The 21,324-nt window shown below is 44.4% G+C and overlaps 1 protein-coding gene across 12 annotated transcripts in view; it reads left to right on the plus strand.

The window, feature by feature from the left end:
* Nucleotides 1-21,324, plus strand: part of BCL2 (BCL2 apoptosis regulator) — a 184,532-nt gene that overhangs the window by 14,342 nt on the left and 148,866 nt on the right. The window contains exon 3 of one of the 12 annotated variants that reach the window (XM_082353773.1): nucleotides 11,583-19,826. The exons of the other annotated variants lie outside the window; for them this stretch is intronic. Coding sequence (XP_082209899.1) covers nucleotides 11,583-11,876 — 294 coding nt within the window. The 3' untranslated portion in view covers nucleotides 11,877-19,826. Of the gene's footprint in view, nucleotides 1-11,582; nucleotides 19,827-21,324 lie in introns of those variants that run through there. 12 annotated transcript variants of the gene reach the window in all.

Raw genomic sequence — 21,324 nt, forward strand, 5'->3', positions numbered from 1 at the left:
ATCCTAAACTCGGCTCTCCCACCTCAGAGGCACAGGCCTGCCACCCTGCCGGAGCACCAAGACCCTGTCAGCCACACGGCCAGGTACGTGGGGAGTTTCTTGCCTTTGGGAAGTCTGAGGTCTTCTGCCAGCATTTAGTAGGTGTTCTGTAGGAGTTGTTCCACATGTAGATGTATTTCTGATGTATTTGTGGGGAGGAAGGTGATCGCCACGTCTTATTCCTCCGCCATCTTGAAAGTCTCTCCTAGCTATTTTCTTTATGAATTCCTGCTGGGATATGTGTCTATCTACCTCTCTCTCTCTTTTTAAAGCTGAAAACTTTTAGAGGTGGTTTGGAGCTATTTTCTAACAAAATTTTAAGTATAATGATGCAGAGCCACTTACTAAATATTTAAATAACAGTATAAGAAGAAAACAATGTGATAAGAATCTGCCTGCCGGTGCAGGGGCCCAGGTTCGAGCCCTGGTTCGGGAAGATCCCACATGCCACGGAGCAACTAAGCCCATGTGCCACAACTACCGAGCCTGTGCTCTAGAGCCCACGAGCCACAGCTGCTGAGCCTGCATGCCACAAGTACTGAAGCCTGTGTGCCTAGAGCCTGTGCTCCACAAGACAAGCCACCACAATGAGAAGCCTGCGCACCGCAACGAAGAGTAGCCCCCGCTCACCTCAACTAGAGAAAGCCTGCACGCAGCAACGAAGACCCAATACAGCCATAAATAAATAATCAAACAAACAAATAAATAAATAATCCCTTAAAAAAAAAAAAAGGAGAAAACAATAAGAAGAAGTCTTAATCAAGGAAAATGAGCAGTTGTTTGCAAATCTTAACCCCAAGGAGTTCCTAGCAACCAGGGCAGTGATGGGAACGGAAAGTATTATAAAGATCTTGTTATTTTGTAGAGCATGCACGCTACCTTTTTCCACTGAGAAAACGTTTATTGAGGGCCTACTATGTGCAAAGCTCTATGCCAGATGTTTCACTTGAGTGAGAAATGTGGACGATAACCTTTGCCTCTAAGGAACTTGCCTACCAATAGTGAGACTAAGACAAGTACTGTGTAAAGTGCTGTAATCCTTTACACACTTTAGTGGACAGAGCGATCCAGGCCAGGTAGAAGGGGATCTGGAAGAGCTTTATGCCGGAGATAATAGTTGGGAGATGTGGGGAGAGGGCATTCCAGGTAGCTGGGCTGGAGGATGCAGAGCAGGCAGGAATGCATGAGGCGTTGCTGGGGGATTGTAAAGAGTCTGAGAGATCTCTGGTGAGATAAGACTGGCCCTAAGTTGAGAGGTTGGTGTTTAACTTGGTAGATGTTAAAAGGATATCGAAAGGGTTCTGAGACAAGGCAGGATGTGTGGGCTTGTGGAAGATTGACAATGACTGAGGCTGGACAGTGGGAGGCCAGGCAGGAAGTTGGAACCATGGCAGTGGGGGAATGGGGACAGGTGTGGGGTGCTGGTGGAGAAGTGGACCCAAAGGACTGAGAACAGATTGAACGTGAGAAATGAGGGAGGGAAAGAAGCAGAGGACACCAGTTCAAAACCCAGCTGGCTCAAAAAATGATATTGTCCTTCAGAGAGGAAGGAAAGATAAGAACAATGACTGTTTTGTGGGATACATGTGATGAACTTAATTTGGACATTTTCAACTTGAGCTCCCAATAGGATATCCAAGTGGAAGTGCCCAGCAGCAGTTGGTCTTAAGGGTCTAGAAGAGAGAAGGTGGGGCAGGAATACCCTATGCCTTTCCCCAGACCGTGTAGATTTCCCACTTTCCTCTTTATTTCCAAAAGTGGTCCTAGCTGCCCCTGCTGATTCTACCTTCTTTTATTACTGCTGTTTCTACACCGCCTTTCCCCCAAAGTCCTCTGAGGACTTCTGTGGATTGAATGAAGGTGATTAACTTGAAGTTTTACTGTTCAGAGCTTGGTTCCCCACAACCAGTTTGCCTACTTAAAAGACAATTCACCTCGAGTCAGATGAGTGTCGTTTCAACCTCCTAATAGTGTCCTCCCTTTGTAGGGGTCTTAAACAGTCAAGGTGTTCTCCTTCACTGGCAATTCCTTACTTAATAAAATAGTCCTGGGACTTCCCTGACGGTCCAGTGGTAAAGACTCCGAGGTTCCACTGCAGGGGGCGTGGGTTCGATCCCTGGTCAGGGAACTAGGATCCCACATGCCGAGTGCCGCAGCCAAAAAATAAATAAATTTAAAAAAATAGTCCTCCTATTACATTTAACCTGCACCCAGCATAGTAGATAATAGGTGCACAGAATGATTGTTGATTGAATAAATGGATTTTGATCACTTTGGACATCAAAGTCACCCTAACCAACTAATGTCCCACCCCACTTATTAAATAGAGTATGTGTGTCCCACTCTATAACATCCCATTATAGGGACACATGTGTTCCAAATGTCCCATCCCACTGATCCATTAATATTTAGTAACAGTGAACAAAGAAAAATACCTAAAGTGTTTTGATTTCATCCTTCACCATTGAATTGAAAAAGTTTGTCATTCATACCTGAAAAGGAATCTTCTAGATGTTGCTTTATAATAAACATTCAACTTTCACGAAAGTCCTTAATGCTAATATTAGAGACTAGCCCATTGATTGTCACATTGTGTCTGTTTATACAAAAAATACGTGCACACAGTCTGCATATATGTGCACAGTTGCTCTCAATTCTCGTGTTTCTCGTCTCAGGCCCAGTTCAGACAGTCAAAGTCTTGACATCTAAAATTATTCATTATTTTTTTATCTTATCATTAAAAAAAGCAGGGCTTGTTCATGGTTCTCACAGTGGGAACAAAGTGGTTTTTCCTCTCTTATTATTGTTGTAGTTAAAGTATAAAAGAACTATAGCATAAAAGTCACAAGGATAAATGGTCCCCTAGTTATTCTCCCCTAAAAACAAGCAGCCAGTACAAGGTGGGAGTTGGTACAGCTCAGTGTTCCCAGAAGAAAGAGAACCTAGGATTTCATTTCTCCAGACACTGACCAACAAGAAGACCACCAAGGGTGGCACGGAGCAAACCACTGTCCTGGCAGCTTTGGGCTAAGTTCTCTGTTCTGGTTGAAGCAAGCATCACAGCCTTTTTGTGGTTTTTTAAGAACTGGTGGAATTTGCATTTTGAGAATCCTCGTTCCTTGGCATGAAGCAAACTCCAAAGCATCATTGCTCATCATTTGTCATCTGTTGGAGAAAGATTGTATGATTTGTTTACTTGTAATGAAGCTTGACCATACTTCTCCAGGGGCTTTTTCAAAAGAGGGATGTGTCAGCTTACAGATCTGTCCCCATGAATGAAACCACAAGCAAATTCTCTTTTCCCCCACATCTTCCATTCTTCCCTCTCGTTTCTTCCGTGGCCATCTGTGCATTATGTTACCACTGCCAGACCCTCTTCAAGTGGCTTATCTATAAATGAATTCAGAAACTTCAAATTATAAAGGACACCCAGATAATTGGCCCGTTCTCCAAAGTGTCTGTCCCCTATGCTGCTGCCAGATTCCTTCTTAATGAATCCGTCCAGTGACAGTGGGATTCTTGAGCTCCTCCGGATCCGTGAGAAAATGAGCTTCCCTGCTTTGTAACAGCTTGCGGCTCAGGGGAAAAAAAAATGACAGCCATTGCACAAGTTTCCTTTGAATGTAGTTTTCTTTCCCATAAATGATACTTTGAGAATACACTTAAGGGGTTATTAGTTTTCTATTTCATGCTTGGCCTGTGTGTGAGAATAACACAAGCTGTCACTGCAAATCAGTAGCTAAACATGCTTTGTCCGGTTAATGTGAGCGTTTAATATTTGGCTCAATTAAAAATTAACTGATGAAAGTACATGTCAAATGGAATTTGAAAATACCTTTTGTAGGGAATATTGAAAGGGCATGGCCAGTGAGTAAATTAGTGGTTTTCAAATATGGAAACTTTGGGGAAATTTAATACGAGTTGAGACACTTGACTCTTCCTTCAAAGCTCTCTACCTGTTTGGCTCGGAATGAAGTTGAAAAAGATGTCCTCGTTCATATTAGGAAGGGCCCACTTGCATCTCTGTGTTTTCCGGAAAATAATTGCTCTGTGTGTGTGTGTGTGTTGGATCACACAGTTAAAGCAGACAGAACAGGAGATGGGTTATTCCTTTATCGTGCACATTTTTTCCCCATTGGCTGCATGCCGTAGGCCAGCCTCGGGAGGTGAGAGCTGCAGAGAGCTGGCTTGCAGTCTGGGGGGGTGGAGTTCATGAAACAGCAACTGCAGAAGAGCGGGGTTGGGGAGGGGGGAAGCTGGGGGGTGAAGAAATGCAACCCCAGTCGGGGCATTTATTAGAGTCAGGGAAGTTTTCCCAGGAAAGGGAGCTGAAGCCTGGAGGATGAGCTGGAAGTAACCTAGGGGTGTGGGGAGGAGGAGCAGAGATGGCCAGCAGACAGAACCCCGAGAACAAAGGCCAGAGGCAAGAGAGCACGTGGGGAGTTGCAGGGGCGGAGGAGCCCAGCCTGGCTGGCATGAGGAGTGCCAGTGAGGCCGACCAGAAAGGTGAGGCTGGAGTTGTACCGCCATGGCGGGGTTTATTCTAGAAAGGTCACTCTGGCTCCACTTGATTAAGGAGATGGCGATGTTAGTGACAGGTGGGAGGTTGACTCAGTAAATGAGCAGACACCGTGTTCCTGGTGAAGAGGGACGGGTGGTGAGCGCAGGGGATTGCTAGCTTTGAGCGATGATTAGGACTGGAGTGGAGAGGTTTTTAGGAAGATGTAGTGATTGACTGAATGCTTCAAAGCGTTGCTCATTTCTTCTTCAGTTACAGCGGTCTTTCTTCTCTCGTCGCTTTGAAAAGAATACGGTCAACGTTCTGTTTATAGAAGAGTATATTTTAAATTTGCCATTGTCTTAAATTAACGCTGCCTGGTTGAAAACTTAATTTTATTGGAATTCACATTGCAATAAATCTTCATTAACAATCAGTTAATAAAGGTGTGTTTGAAGAAAGAATTCAGTTATGAAAGGCAGTTTCCAGAGAATTATTTTCCAGGTGAAAACATTACAACAGTAGTCTCTTGCCTTGATGGAGGATTTTAAAGTTTCTGAAGGAATTCGGATCTGTTGGCCCATTTGATCTTCACAAAACTCTAGGTAAGGCTGGTATTATTGATATATTCCCACTTCTCTCTGCCTTCCTCTTCCCACATTCTTTTTGTTATTTGCTTATTCACACGTGAAGAGAAAACTTTGACTAACAAAGCTACATGAGAGCCAGTAAGTCAAGAGAAGCGGGAATTCAGTGCCAGCCTCCAGGATATTTCTTTATACTGTGGTGCTTCTCAGGGTGTGTTTTCATAAGGACACTGATTCCTCAATAGAAACCTAATCAAGTATATCTAATTTTGGAAAACAGTATCCACTGCTGCTCTTTATCTCAAACATTTTCAGGAAAATTAAAATGTAGTTTCACGTTTCAGGTTATTTTCCTTCCTTTGATACAGCTTTTGAGATGTGTTTCATGTTAACGGCAGAGGGACATCTAACTGTTTGCCATGTGATGCCCGTGGATGGGCTTGTGAGCTGGGCGCACTTGACCTTGAAACGCCTTCTAAGGGAACCGTAGTATGGTGGATGTGAGAATTTGCTAAAACTCAACGTGAGGGTTCTAGAAAACAGCCCCTTTCAGCAGGGGGCAAATGGAATTATATATAAACGATTGTTTCTGATTATTGGCATCTAACTAGCAATCTATGTTTTTATTTACTTTTAAGATCGGGCTCCTGTCTTTAGGTAACCAACATAAATTTGGTGAGTGAAGTGGTTTTTGAACTGAAAAAATGGTGGAGCTTTCATCAGTAGGATTTCCTCAGTTCCTAAAGGCCATGTGGCTTATGCATTAGTTCAGCTTCGTTCATTCAACAAATAATTGTAAGAGTGCTGGGGCTGTAACAGAAAACAGAACAGCTGTGGACTGTCTCTCATACCTCGTGTGAATCCAGCATTGTGGGGAGGTCAGAACAGTAAACAGGCAAATAATTAACAATGTAATATTGGGGCTACAACATAACAAAAACAGGGGAATTTAATACAGGAGTGCTGATGGGGCAATATTAACTTCGTATATTCGTTTTGAGGTTCTTCTAGTAGTATCGCAGTTTACCCGGAGGAGGTTGAAGGGCTTTTTAAAAATGAATAGCTGAAAACATAGTGTTCTGCCTTAAAATTAATATATTAGGATGATACAGCCCTTACATCAGTTTAAAATGGGTTACCATGCTCAATATAGGATTAAAGAAGACCTACTATTTGGGCTCAAATGTTTGGAGCACTTTCCCCATTACCCCTACTGACCCTGCCAGATCCCCATTCCCGTTTCCCACAATGTTGGTCATTGGCTCCGTCACTGACAGTCAGGAGGAAGGAAGGAAACTAACATTAATTGAACCCCAATATGTGCCACACTCTGGGTTTAACACTTTTATGGATAGAAGATTATTTAACCCCAGTAACCTCCCCCGAGGATAGGAAGTGGAATTACGGATGAGGAAACAGAGGTTCTGCAAAATCAAGTCACCCTGCCTAGTAAGAGGCAAAACCAGATGCTTTTTTAGGCCATCCAAGTGGTCACTGATGTCCTCTGAAACTTGGAGAAATTTTTGAAAATTTAAAACAGAAACCTATGAAAAATAACAATTTGATGCATGTGACTTTTTGGTTTCTTTTGTGTCTCTTTAGGAAGCCAATTAGCCGTCTTTACTTTAGTAACTAGGAGGTGAAATCTTTCACTACATGGACTTTTTAAAGTTCTTTTATAGTTAAAAAGAAAAGATAGAGACACACAGAAACAAAATGTTTCTGTCTCTCTCCTCTTTGGCTCCAATAGTCTGTATAAATAGCCTTTGAAAAATAAGTAGTAATCACTGCTTCATACCAAGACTAGACACCTGATTCAGAAACTCTCCCCGGGGTCAGTGTGTGTGTTGGAATAACAAACCCACAGTGCTTTCCTGGTTCAAGAGAAATGAGCTCACTGTCCGATTGTAACCTGCCTAATGCCTTAATCAAAAGTGGGAAAAGTCTGCGGTTTTACCCCTGGTGTGATCCCCGGCCCTTCACTGTTCTTATTTTAGGCATGACCTCCGTGTTTTTTTCCAGGAGTCCAGAGGAGGAATGACATGTTACTCCAGTTTATACGGTGACGGTGTATCTGTTTTTATATTTAGCTGTAAATTTTATTCTGCTCATAAACAAACCCACCTTCAGCAACCACGGTGCATCAAGGGGCCGTTCTTTCCATCCCCCTTGGTTTAATTTGGGTACATTTGGCCTAGAACAGCACAGTGTTTCCATCATAACATTTGACCAGGATCTGCAGGGCTCAGGGAGTGTCCTCATGGGCCAGGAAACTATTTTCTTAAAAGAAACTTAAACACCAAATTCTGACAAGATAGGAAACTCTTACTAGGCTCCTTATTAAGCAATCTCTTTTTTCCCCTGCAGTCTCTTTAATTTTTATATCTCTTGGTGTTATTAAACACATATAGATGGAATCTTTACTTTTACGCTCATGTGCAGAATGAAGTAACTCAAATTCAGGAGGGAAAAAAAACTGTTTTAAGAGGTTTGTTTAATAAAGCATATATGAATTTAAAAATTAAACATTTCTCCCAGGCACAACATGTATAACTTTTAGAGTAGAACTTCATGGTGTTTCATAAGAACGCAAAAAAGGAAGGGGAATTATTATTCAGGCAGAGGGACAACAGTAACCTTTCACTAAGCGAGACAGAGTTCAACACCAAACTCCCCCAACCTGGGGTTCTGTGTTCACCGAACTGAAACCCCACCAGCTATACCCTCTCTCTTTTATGGACCAGACTGCTTTAAAAATATTGGTCCAATATAACCTAAACTGTTTCATTTATGAGCTATAACCCAACAGTATAATATTTAAAAGGATGCCTTATGTATCTTTTACAAATCCTAAAGATAATTAGGATCTTTGCTCTTCTCACAGCTAAGTACGTGACCCTGGGGTTTTCTGGCTTGATCTCAGGACAAGAGAAAGGTTTGGAATCTGTGCCCAGGATGGGCTGCTTGGTTTCCGGTGTGAAGAGAAAGCCCTCCTTTCCTCTGTCCCAGTTCTCCCTGGGATTATTCATAGTGTCCACATGGAAATAAAGAGTACCCCTTTGTCAGCAGCATTGTCATTTGTGAATAAAAGGCCTTTATGACCGCAAAGTCCATTAACGCCCTCAGAGATCTCTGTTCAAGCAATTCTGATGATCCTCAATCCAGCTAGGAACGAGGAAGTAATTTCAACCCCTGCTATGCAGAAGAATGTCACAAAGTTCACGTGCTAAATTAAAGGTCACATCCATTACTCATAAGAGCGTGGCCATCATTCTTAACAGGTTTGCTTTAAGTGTATATATATATATATATATGTGTGTGTGTGTGTATCTAGTGATAAAACATACATAACTAAAATTTACCATTTTAACCATTTACGAGTGCACAGTTCAGTGACATTAAGCACCTTCACACCACCATCCATGCCCAGAACTTTTTCATCACCCTGAACTGAGACTCTGTACCCATTAAACAATAACTGCCCACTCTCTCCTCCTCCCAGGCCCTGGTAACCACCATTTTATTTTCTGTCTCTGTGAATTTGACTACTCTGGGTACCTCAAATAAGTGGAATCATACTTGTCCTTTTGTGTCTGGTTTATTTCACTTAATGTAATGTTTTCAAGGTTTATCCCCTGTTACAGCGTGTGTGGGAATTTCATTTCTTTTTAAGGCTGAATAACTTTCCACCCGATTCAAAAAATACACTTCCTCACAAGATTAGTTGTCATTTTTCCGCAGCCAATAGAAACTGCAAATAGAGTTACTTAGTACTGAGCTGGCAGAGGAGGCCAGCAAATTATTAAAAAATTACTTGAAGCGTCTGATCATAAGAAATGGGATAACAACGCTATTAAGACTAGCCCAGGAAGTAAAGACCGCAGCCCTGTGAGGCCCCTCTGTGTGGGGCAGGCAGTAGTGAAGACCTCGGCCGCCCCGAGGTTAGCAGTGGGGTGTCAGCAGGGGACAGTCTTACTTATTCCTAAGGATGCTGCTGACTCATCAAGACGGGCTTGTTTTCTGTAGGAAGCGTTAAAGAGTTCAGGGAAAGTGGGGAATACGTTTCAGAAGCATCTCCATTCCAGATGGTTAAAATGTTTTCAAAAGTTTAGGCTTCAGTCATCTGAAAAATCCACTTTAAGTGGAGTGATTCATTCCAGAGGATGAAAGAGAGGAAGCAAAGCAATAGTAGTGTGAAAAAAAATGAAGTTAAAAATAGACCAAAAGACCTTAAATGATATTTACTTGTTACATTCCATTTCTTCTCCTACCTCACTTTTTTTTTTAAAATTAATTAATTAAAATTTATGGCTGTGTTGGGTCTCCGTTTCTGTGCGAGGGCTTTTCTCTAGTTGCGGCAAGCGGGGGCCACTCTTCATCGCGGTGCGCGGGCCTCTCGCTATCGCGGCCTCTCTTGTTGCGGAGCACAGGCTCCAGACGCGCAGGCTCAGTAATTGTGGCTCACGGGCCTAGTTGCTCCGCGGCATGTGGGATCTTCCCAGACCAGGGCTCGAACCCGTGTCCCCTGCATTGGCAGGCAGATTCTCAACCACTGCGCCACCAGGGAAGCCCTACCTCACTTTTTTGAGTGGAGGATTAATAGGAACTTGACCCAAGTGGATACGGATATTGTGATTTCTGGGGGAATTTTTGCTGTATTGCTCTACCTAAATTTTCCTCACTGTGTATACATTACACTGTTTGCATATTTAGAGTAGCTGCATGACACACAGAGTGGCTCATGTGAGGAGCTGCCTTACAATGCCTTAACTCTGAGCATCTGACTCAGGACTTCAGTCTGAAGCCATCGTACAATAAAATGTGGTCCTCTGTTCATTTCACATTCTCTGTGCCTGTTAGGCATCTGGACGTGATCTCCGGCTTGTGGAGGCCAGTCTCCTGGGCAGACAGACACACAAACGAATATGATAATCCAGTGAGTTTTTTCCTGAGAAAGTTAAGGATGGCTTCACAGAGGAAGAGCCATTTGGCCTGGGTCTTGAAGGATAAGTAAGAGCTTGCTCCATGGACAATGGGAAAGGCTACCATGTGCAAATCAACAGAGTCAGGGAAGGTTGTGACAAGCTAGGCAGTGATACAGAGGTCAGCGTGACCGGAATATAGGTGTTATGGGGTGGAGTGAAGGAGGTGAAGCTGAGGGCCAGTTGAGGCTGACTCATCAAGGCCCTGAGTGTCTCCCTAAGGAATTCAGATTTGATCTTTCATGCCGTGGAGAGCCGGTGAAGGTTTCTAGCAGGATGGTGGTGGTGGTGGTGGTGGTGTGTGTGTGTGTGTGTGTGTGTGTGTGTGTGTGTGTGTGTTGGGGGGAGGGCAGCAGGGAGGCAGATGGGAAGATGGGGCAGGTGTCCATCTTGGGATGGAGCTGGGCACCTGCCCCTGCACACCTGCCCCATCTTCCCACTGAGATGGGACAACCGTGCCAGTCATTTCAAAGGTAGAGTCAGCAAGGTTCATAGGAGTTGAGGAGTATGGATGCGACTGGACCATCACTGAATACTCAGGGCTTAGCCCAGGACGAGCACAGAGTAGGTGCCCAGTAACGCCAGCTGACTGATTGCATGGACAGCTGCCCGTGTAGACCTACTACGCAGTACCAGCAGCATTAACGGGGCGCCCCAGCTATACTCGTGATAAAGCAGGTGTTCCTAGGATGCCTACTCCGTGCCAGACACTTGCTAAATGTTCTGTCTACATTAACGCATTTATTTCTTCTGACAGTCGGAGGAGGCTGGTGTGGTTTTGTCCTTTGCCTCGCAGATGAGGCTTGGAGAGGCGACTAATTACAGTTGCTTTGGTGGTTGAGCTGGGATTTTTTTTTTTTAATTTTTTTTAATTATTTTATTTATTTATTTATTTATTTATTTATGGCTGTGTTGGGTCTTCGTTTCTGTGCGAGGGCTTTCTCTAGTTGCGGCAAGCGGGGGCCACTCTTCATCGCGGTGCGCGGGCCTCTCATTATCGCGGCCTCTCTTGTTGCGGAGCACAGGCTCCAGATGCGCAGGTTGAGCTGGGATTTGAACCCAGGTGTCCATGGAGTACTTGGTGCTCTTCCTCATGACTCCCTTCTTCTGCAGCTTCCAGAAAGCTGCTTCTATCACGGCCCCAGAAGTGATGATTCGGGGCAGACGTAACCCGCGGCAGGATGTGGAGAAGCCTGTTTAGCAAACCATTTATCTCCCGTAGACGTAGACATACCATCTGAGATGACCTTAGTAGAAGTAACAGTGCAATAATAGTGCCACAGTCTTTTCCCTGGCATAAGAAACCCCTTTTGTAATGAAAATGGAATTTCTCTGGGAAATCGTCCTAGAAAGAGATAGGCAGCTGAAATAAAATAACAGCAATGTTAAATAGTATCAAATTGTTTTCCGGGTGTTTTCCCCTCGACACTTGCCTGCCCAGTTGTGCCGTTTACTTTGTTCACTTGCCACCTGCAGTCTGGGCCCCTCGGTCCCAAAGGAAGAGAGACCGGAGTGTGCATCCCGAGTCGCTCCTGTACCTCGAGGGTGCCCTCCACACACCTGGCTGAAGCGAGAACGGGACCATTGGGGTCAACACTGCTTTCAGGGTGGCAGCCTGTGGTTTTCTGGAATGAAGGGTGGTGGTTTCCCTGGTGGCCCACGAGCCAGAGTCTGAGCTCCATGATGTTCAGGTGCGTGTGCCTGCCTGGATCAATACAACCCCAGCAGAGGCTGTGTTTTCAGGCCACAGGTCAGAGTCATAGGAAATAAACTCTTGTCATAACAAAGGAGGCAGCAGCCAGATTACATCTCAGAGTTCCTTCACTCGCGTACCCCAGAGGACACTGATTTTCGTGGCAGTGTGGGGAAGGAGTCCATTTTTATGCTGATTCTAACTGGGGGTCTGTCTTGTTCTCCCACCCTCATAAATAGTGATAAAGCATGGTGGCCAGCGCAGTGTGGAGGAAGAGCACAGCCTGGAAAGCCAGCCAAGCTCTCTTGGCTCCAACTTTATGCAAATTTGCTTAACAGGATGCAAATGATTTCGCAGGAATATGGGACCCAGGGATAAGTGCTCATCTGTTCTCAGCCCTCTCCCTGGGCTTTTAGCAGCGGCTGCTTTAGAGGCAAGGACAAGTCTGCAGTGAGGCTGGTTAAAGAGAGTTTGGGAAGCAAGGGCTCACAGCATCGGTAGAGACCTCGCCTGGCATTTCGTCCTGAGCAGCAGCGTTCCCTCTGGCAGCCTGAGAACCAAGACTTCCACGTTGTGAGAACAGGAAAAGGTCAACACAGGCTAATGCCTTTTATTTATTTATCTTTTGGCCACACCACTCGGTATGCGGGATCTTAATTCCCCGACCAGGGATCGAACCCGGGTCCCTGGCAATGGAAGCGCAGAGTCCTAACCACTGGACTGCTAGGGGTTTCCCAGACTAATGCCTTTTAAAGCCCTTTATTCTTCCTCTCATCCCAAAGGTGTTCCATGGTCCCAGTATACATCCCATCATTTACGCATCCCACACATTGACTCACTACAAGACAGTGTGCTAGGCACTGATCAAAGGCTCATGTGCGCCATCAAAGTGTGGAACCCAAATGCCGTGTCTAAAATCTGCCCCTGTACCGTCCAGTTTGGTAGCACTAGCCACAGGTGGCTACGGGGCACGTGAAATGTGCCCAGTCCGAATTGAGATGTGATTGGAGTATAAAATACACAGCAGGTTTCAAAGACTTAGTATGAAAAGATGAATGCAAACTATTCATTAGTCATTTTTCTGTTAATTACGTGTTGAAATGATAATATTTTGGATATATTGGTTGGAATAAAATATATTCAGTGTGGCTACTAGTAAACTGAAAATGACATACGGAGCTCACATTATATTTTTATTGGACGCACTGGTCTAGACTGCTAACTGTTTATTACACGGTGTGGTCCCTTCTGATTCCCATATTTGGATGTTATCATAGAAGAGGGTAGAAAGACTTTTTCTTTTCCCACAGATGGAGTGCAGTATAGACCGTTTCGTGGCACATTGTGTAACTTCACCAAGTGCGTTCACACCCAGGTTCTAGTTGATCCCATTGTCAGTCCACTGAGGTAGGGAGGGAAGGCCTGGCCACGCTTATTTTATAGGTGAGTATTTTTCAAGTATAATTTCAATCAAGCATAATTTCAGACTTTTGACTTATAGTCCAATGCCGGTAAGAAATAAAATTACCCATGGAAATATTTACTTGTGTTTCTATACCAAAAATAATAGAATGGGGTCCGATTTAGAAGTAAATATGTGTGTGTCTGTGTATGTAAATGGACACAGGAATATCCTGCAGCCTAATATGATGTTTTAATCAGAGATTGTAGCTGATATTCAATGGAAAGCTTTGACTCATGTTGAATTTTTGCATCCATCAGGTCAAGGTCAGGGGAGGGTTAGGGCATGTTGTCATGACAAGGAGATCTTTTCTTCTGATGGAAGTCAGCTATTGTCATGTCAGATTCCTGTCAGCACGAAGCAGGGTTGGTGGATCTCACCAGTCAGGAAGGTCTGAGATTGAGTTCGGTCATTCACAGGATGGAACGACAGTCATCCATGGGGTGGAAGGACAAAGCAGGACCCTGGACTAAAGAGGCAAGGGATGAGATCCAGGAAGTCACGTCTGAGGTATTTTACTCTCAACACTTCGAACAGCAAACATGTGGGGTTTTTCCTTACACCAGCAAGCCATTCTCCAAATCTCTGGACATCAGCGAGGCGTCCTGCACTTTAGTTCAATTTGGACACTGACTGCCTGAAGTTAGCATCAGATCCCACACGTTAAGGGCTCAGTCCCACAAGACTGCCCCACTTCAGACACCAGTTGAAAGTCTGGGCCACCCAAGGGTTCCTATAACTCCTTCCTCATGCTTGATAATTTGTTAGGATGGCTCACAGGACTCAAGAAGATACTTTACTTACTGTGACTGGTTGGTTATAAAAGATACAACTCAGGAACAGCCAAATGGAAGAGATGCATAGGGCAAGGTATGGAGGAAGGGCTGTGGACCTTCCATGCCCTCTCTGGCTGTGCCACCTGCCAGCGCCTCAGTACCCTCACCAATCTGGAAATTCTCGGAACCCCGTAGTTTAGGGGTTTTAATGGAGGTTTCATTATGTAGACATGATTGATCAAATCATTGGCCATTGGTGATTAACTCCATCTCCAGCTCCTCCCCTTTCCCTGGGAGGTCGGGGGTTCCAACTCCCTAATCATGCCTTGGCCTTTCTGGTGACCAGCCTCCATCCTGAAGTGATCTAGGGGCCCCAGCCATCTCATTAGCAGACAAAAGACACTCGTCACTGGAGATTCCAAGGGTCTTAGAAGCTCTTGTGTCAGGAACTGGGGACTAAGGCCAAATACTATAACAGAAGCTCCTCTCACCCCATCACTCAGGAAATGACAAGGATTTTAGGAGCTCTATGCCAGGAACTGGAGACAAGACCAAATACCTATTTCTTACTATGTCACAATGTCACACACCCAATATGGACAAAGGATGGAGAGGTACACTTCTAGGGAAGAAAAGAGGAGCTGTCAAGGTCAGGAGCAGGAGGTGGGTATGGCCAGTGAGATTAGTGCTGCAGTATTGAGGGCACTTAGGGCCAAGGGTCTTGCATTGTATCCTCCTGGTCTTCCCAGGAACCTGCTGTTTGTATGAGTCACACACTACTCTGAGTTTCAGTTTCTTCATATGCAAACCAGGGAGTTGGGTTAGAGGGTCTGTCACTAAACTTTGGTGATTCTATGAGTTTTGAAGGCCAGAGAATCAGCAGGTATAATATTAACAAGCTATCCATCATAGCATAGGGGTTTGGTTTCTACTGCTGTTCTTCCTTTTGTCTAATATACTTGGGGCCACTGAGAGCCATGGCAAATACAGTCCTTGGTCTGGACCATTCATTTGGTCCCGAATGAGACGGATTGAGTCTAGGGTTACCTTACAGCTGTGGCCAGTACACACGTTTTGTAGTGGAATAGCTAAAAACATGTATACTTATTTGTCTTTCTTGGCTCTCTGTGTTCTCCTCCTCCTGATACTTTCTGTGATTTATAGTTATTTCTCATCTCGTATCTTGAGAGTCTAGTATTACACAGGTAGCCGTTTTCCCACATGGATCATAGGCTTTAGTTAATCACTGCTGTTTTCTGTCTGCAACTATTTTCTCTACCCTCTACTTCCTATGAATTAAAAAGCTTCTGGGCCACAGAAGAACACCGTAAGAATTTAACTACCTTTTCTTCTCAAAGACGATATTTCAATTGCTTAGTAGGTGTGGGAGACAAAAGCCCTTGGGTCTTGAGATAGCTTTGTATTTTTTGAGCACGGCTCCAGGGGCACATATCCCCTCGGAGGGCCCCAGCCATCTCTCCCACCTCATCTACTCTGCTCAGCACTGAGAAGCCTGGCACGGTTTCTGTTGGAATGAAAAGATTGGCTGAGCCGCCCTAGACAACAGTCCCGCAAAACACTGTGGCAGAAGGTTTGGTCTACATACCAAGGCAGCCAGCGGTATTAATTGCATTCTCTGTGATCACAAAAAAGGCGCTGAATTATTCTCTTCCTGCTTTAAGAATGACAGGCTTTTGCTCTGCCAGCTCTAAGTATCACGGTATCACATGGAAAGGAGATGCTAGATTTTCCTTTAAAAAAGTGTAGACCTGACGATCTCTGGTCAGCAGGCAGCTTGTTCTTAAGAAAGATGTAAAGTTGAACTGTTCCATAACTGGTACCTGTAGAAGGTCAGGAGCCCGGTTGAGGAAGGGTCTCCATGAATTGACGTGAGCTACGAAAGCGTTTCCCATTTTGAAATCTTAGAATTCTGAAGTGGGACTTTTCGGGTTGCCTTGCTACAGTTGAATCCCATTTTCCTTTGTGCTTGTGTGTGAACAGAAGAAAAGTGGTCCAGGTGGTTTCCGTGTGTACTTATCTTCCCCCAGGCCCTGTACAAACACGCTCGTGCGTGTTCCGAATCTCCAGGGTCCTCCAGACGCTGTGCTCTTACCTGCTGCGGCTCCTTTGAGCCCCGTGTCCCCTCTGCTGGGAACATCGCCTTGTTCCCAGCCCACACTCACGCCTCCGCCACCCCACGCCTGCGCGTTTTCTTCCTGGTCACTCCCATCTCTGAACCTGCCGAGGCTTTTTCGCTAAGAGCTGTTTGTGATGACTGAACTCTGTTGGGAGGAGAGTAGAGAAAGCAGGTGTCAGCCCATGTAGTGGGGATTTTCCTACGCTGAAAATTGTTATTCTGTGCAGCACCCCGCCCTCCCTTCTCAACCCCCAAAAAAGAGAAGTAGAGCGCTGATGTTCGGGGTTTGAGTATGTTTTCATTTAAAATGTTCAGTGGATCAGAGAACATTTCATTCTGGGCAGTGCAGCCCAGAGGAGTATTTTGATTTCCTCTGATTAAACTTTGCCTTCTCTTCCTTCCCATTTCTGCGGCTCATGTACTGTCTTGCAGGGCGGAGGGGAACGGCCACTGAGAGCCTGGCTTGGCCCTGATGGGAGGAGGGCTGGGTCCGACCAGGGGCTGGCGTCAGCTCGTGCGCATGTCACGTGTTCACGGGCGTCTTGGAGTTCAGCATGACTCTTCTTTTCGGAACTTCCCCGTCAGAGCATACCCCCAACCAAAGGGAGGCTCCAGCAGCCACCAGGTCGTGGTATGAGAGCCACTGTGGACATTACTTGTTACCTGCAACAGGAGGGAGATGCCCAGGGCCTGAGAGTCTTCTGTCTGGGGGCCCACTTGCCTACTGCATGCGGTAGAGCTTGCTCTTCTCTCCTAGTGCGTGGCGTGAGAGGGCGCTTCACTCAGTAGAACCTTCTGCAACAGAAACCTTTTCTGACAGTCCTTCCCCCCACCTACACACACCTCTTTCACTCACAGAATCACCCAGAACTTTTAAGCCAACCCTCAGTGGTGTGTCTTGTGGCTGAAGAACCATTCATTCAAGACACTGGTGAAAATGGTTCTGTCTTTGCTTTCTTTCAAAGACCATTCTATTTGCTGCCCAGGTACCGAGCACCTGCTGGGTGCCACGCGTCTATGTGTGAGCCCCGCTCTTTATCATCAGACTGCAAATCCCAACCTAGAATTATATATGTAAGTGCAATATAGGAAGTCTGGATTATTTATTACATATATTGCACAATCTAGAATTTTCTAAAACTTGTTTGTTTGTTTCAATGTTCACCTTAACCTATTAGATTGCCATTCTTTCGTATCTAGGAAGACCATAAAATTTATTGTCCAAGCTGAGATACTTCTGAGAGTGAAAAGAGGTATTAGGAATTATTACTCTGGGATATCAGGGTAAATTGGGATGGTCCCAGGCAAACTGGCACCTATAGTAATAACACTGGGCATATCCATCTTTTTAAGGATTGGACATGATTTATTTTTCCTGTTTTGTGCTGAGTCCTTCCAGCATTTTTCCGAAAACCAAATGAACTGTTTTATAGGTTTCTGCGTCCTTATAAATCACCTTCCAAACTTATTCACTGGAACTACCGTAGCTGGTCTGTTCAGTCTTCTACTAGGTCTTATCCGGACACTGCATTTCCACCCTCATGATGCAGCCACCTCGCATTTTCCCACTGCATTGCTCCCCTGTGAGCTCAGCACTGCTTTAAAGTGGCTTCTAGCCTTCTTGGACTGTAATTGAACTTCCTTCCCATGGGATTCTTCTCTTATACAAATCCACTTCTTTGTTTAGGAGTCTAAGAATAGGAGGAAGAGACATAAGCTAGACTCTGTGTCTAACTGTTTCAGTAAGGTTGTCTTCCACCTTTCCTACATGAGAAAGGAATGCATCTGAAAAATCCTTTCAGCAGTTTTTTTCTGTTTTACTGAGGGGAAAAAAAGAATACTCTTGAGTACCCCAGGACCTTGTGAGTGTGACAAAAAGGGTTCCAGACATACTGAGTAGTTCCGAGGCTGTTGGCGTGTCTTTGTGCTGTTGAACCTGCCCCTACTTGCACTTCTACGGGTTGGGATAGATATTCTTTGACTTAAGTTGCAAACTCCAAGGGGCTCTGTTTGTTTCACTTTCTGTGGGTGATACCCAGCGCAGGGCCCTGAATCCATGTCAGTGCTGGTTTCCAGTGCTAATGATGATCTGTTGAAGAGCGTCAGGCCCTGTGTGACAGTAGCTGCCCAACTAGGTAATGTTCCCATCAACACCGTTTTGTGAGTCTTTGATAAGAATGAGTGATGACTTTTTGAAAAATGTAGAAATTTTCTTTTGTAACCACAAACTTCCATCTGCCCAGTCAAAATAATAATACATTTAGGGAGTAATTCAGAGATTCTTTCAACAAATAGAGAAGAATGGAAACTAAACAAACATGCCTCAAGAATTTGATACTGGAAGAAAATCAGCTTCATCTTCCTAAGTAACTCTTGTGAAAACCTTATCCATTTTTTGCTTTTTTGCACTTTTCAATCTGCAGCTCAAGTAGGCCACAGGAAAAGGATGGCGTACCTTCAAAGAGCCAGTTGGGTTGGCTAGGTTCTTTGTATTCGTGGAAAACAGCTGTGGGTGCCGATGGTAGAAGTCAGGCTTCTGTTCCGCGCAAAGGTGGGAAGGTTTGCTCTTGAGACGCTTCACTGTTCTGTGGAGGAGGAGTTGGCAGATGTGGAGCTGCTTTATCAACATCTTCGAGGTGTTTGATATGTGTTGATAATTACCTGGGAAAGAGAGATGGGCGGGATGACAGTGGGAGGTGGAAAGAAACATTCATCCTACACGGTACTCTCACATCTTCTCTTGTTTTTGTGTCTGTGCTGTGGCAGATTAAATGAATTGGGGTATTTGTTTCCATTGCCTTCTACCAAGTAGAAGTACTGGTATAAGCCCTACGTTCCATTTTTTTCCCCGCCGACTGAAGCGTGAATGAAGTCTGCGAAAGGAGAGCTGTCCAGAGCAATGGGTTATATTTATTTCCCTCCTTCCCTCATGCTCTCTCAAGCGAAATGCCAGCAGTGGAGTTTAGCCTGAGCTTTGTCGTAAAGAACTGCAGCTCTCGCCCTTCTTATGAATGAGGTGTTGAGGTGTTTTCTTTATTTCAAGTTAAAAACGAGTTTTAGGAATTCTCTTTTGCTTTGAAAAACGTGTTCTGGAGGAAAATGTTGAGGAAATGGTTTGGAAGGTCCGTTCATACTGCTTACCTTGACACAGCTCTGTCTGTCAGTCTCTCTCTCTCTCTTTTTTCGACTCTTGCGAGGGACCTCCATCCCCGCAGCTTGAATATCACCCATATGCAGCTGCTTCTCAGATGGGTATTTCCACAAACTCCAGTTCTGCTCATATACTATTTTCCTGATGAACCTTTCCACCTGGATTTCCTGTTGGCAGCTCACATTTTACATGTAATCAAAATATTTAATTCAGGACTAAGCTCATCATGATCCCCCCAGCGCCTTTCTTGGGCTCAGTGATTTCTCTTCAGTTGACCACTGTTCTCCTGGTCTCCCAGGCGCAAAGCAGAGCCTGCATCTTCCTAATTCTTCTGCTTACTCACTACGAAGTTCCTCGGTTCCTCACTCACCTTGCACCCCTAATTCGTACCCAGGCAATTCTGTTAACCCGCTTCAGTTTCTCCTTACTCCAGTTTATCTTATGCTTTGTAACAGATTTGATCAAAATTCTTCCCTGATTAAAAAAAAAAAAAAAAAAAAAGGCTCCTTCTCTCCTCCAAGATAAAGGATTCTGCTGCTTAAGAACCTTTTAATTGTGAAATTTCAGCATTCAGCAGCCCCTGCTACTCCTGAGCAAGATTTCCTACTCCTTAAACCCATCCTGTCTTCTCTGCTCTGGGCATTATACTTTCCTGCTATTTTTACATCCCAGAAGGCTCTGCTTCCACCCAAGTTTTCTGAAAGTCTCTATCCCTTCAGGCTCAGACCTCCTGGAGGAAGGTGACCCCACTGACTAATGCATCTCTACCTCCTTCCAGCCTTTGTTGTGACTCCCTTTAAAGCTCTGTGAGATGTTCTCTGATATGGCTTTGATATACAAACATTCGCTATCTTTTCTTTCTTCCTTGCTGAGGTTATAAACCTGTTGATGTCTTCTGCGTTTCTGTATCCACAATGTTGCCTAAAAATAGTCTCGTACCTGTAATGATATTTGCTGAACGAATGAATGAACAAATGAAGTATAGTAGCTTTGCCATCTCTTATTTAAGACCTGTTTACTTCTCTCTATGCTTCATTCATTCTTTCAACAATCATAAATTGAGAACCTGAGCAAAACAAAGATCCCCGCCCAGAAGTTGCTTACATTCTAGCTTCTTCCTAAAACAAGCCATCCTTGAATTCACCCTCCTCATCTCTTGAAGAAACAGGAAGCAGTCATTTTAAATGTGATTAACTTTATAGTTTGTTGTTCTGTGATTAAACTTGGTTTCCAAGAACATTATGCCTTCTTGGTTGCTTGCAGCTTTGAGGATCTGGTTCTTAAAATTGGTTCTAAGTCCCAGTGGCTGTAAGGATGTTGAAAACTCTACTTCTTTTCCCCGCCTGCCTGGGAAATCGAGTCATTTTGCAAATTGCTCTGAAACAGTGACAAAGGTCTCCTAGATTTCAGTCTTACCTGCAGCACTGAAACTCTTGCTAGGCTGCTGCCGGTTGACTAGTAGCAAGTCGGTGCTCATCTTCCTTTGGTTATTTGCTACATCTTATAAAACAAAAGCAAAAATGAAACAGCAGTGAACTATATCCTGGCATCAATACAATGGAAAGCAGCTGGTTTTCAAAGTTTGATCTGTATGTTATGGATGAGGAAGAAAAGACTGTTGTGTGAAAATATGGTAGTGTTAATGGCAAATGCATTAATGGAGGATGTGCCTAAAATCTGGATTGGATCAGGACAGCTCTCTATTTGTGATTTTGAATGACTGTGGGTCACACACTCACAAACTCAGACTACTCTAATGTGCGTTTTCATGTAGGACTTTATAGTCATGAGTTCTTTTTTTACTGTAACTGCAGTGAAACTGTATTTGTGGCGAGAGAGATTGCTTTCAATGCCAAAACCCAACAGTTTGGTTTTCAAATTCCTGAAAACTAAAAAAAGAAATCCTGGTGACATCAATGTTCCAAATTCAAAATATCCACAAGTGGACTCATCAACTTCCTCCTTGAACCCGCTGCTCCGTCTCTGTTCTGTCTGGTTA

The sequence above is a fragment of the Balaenoptera borealis genome (genome assembly GCF_965194805.1).
Source record: "Balaenoptera borealis genome assembly, chromosome: 14".
Classification (NCBI taxonomy): Eukaryota; Metazoa; Chordata; class Mammalia; order Artiodactyla; family Balaenopteridae; genus Balaenoptera; species Balaenoptera borealis.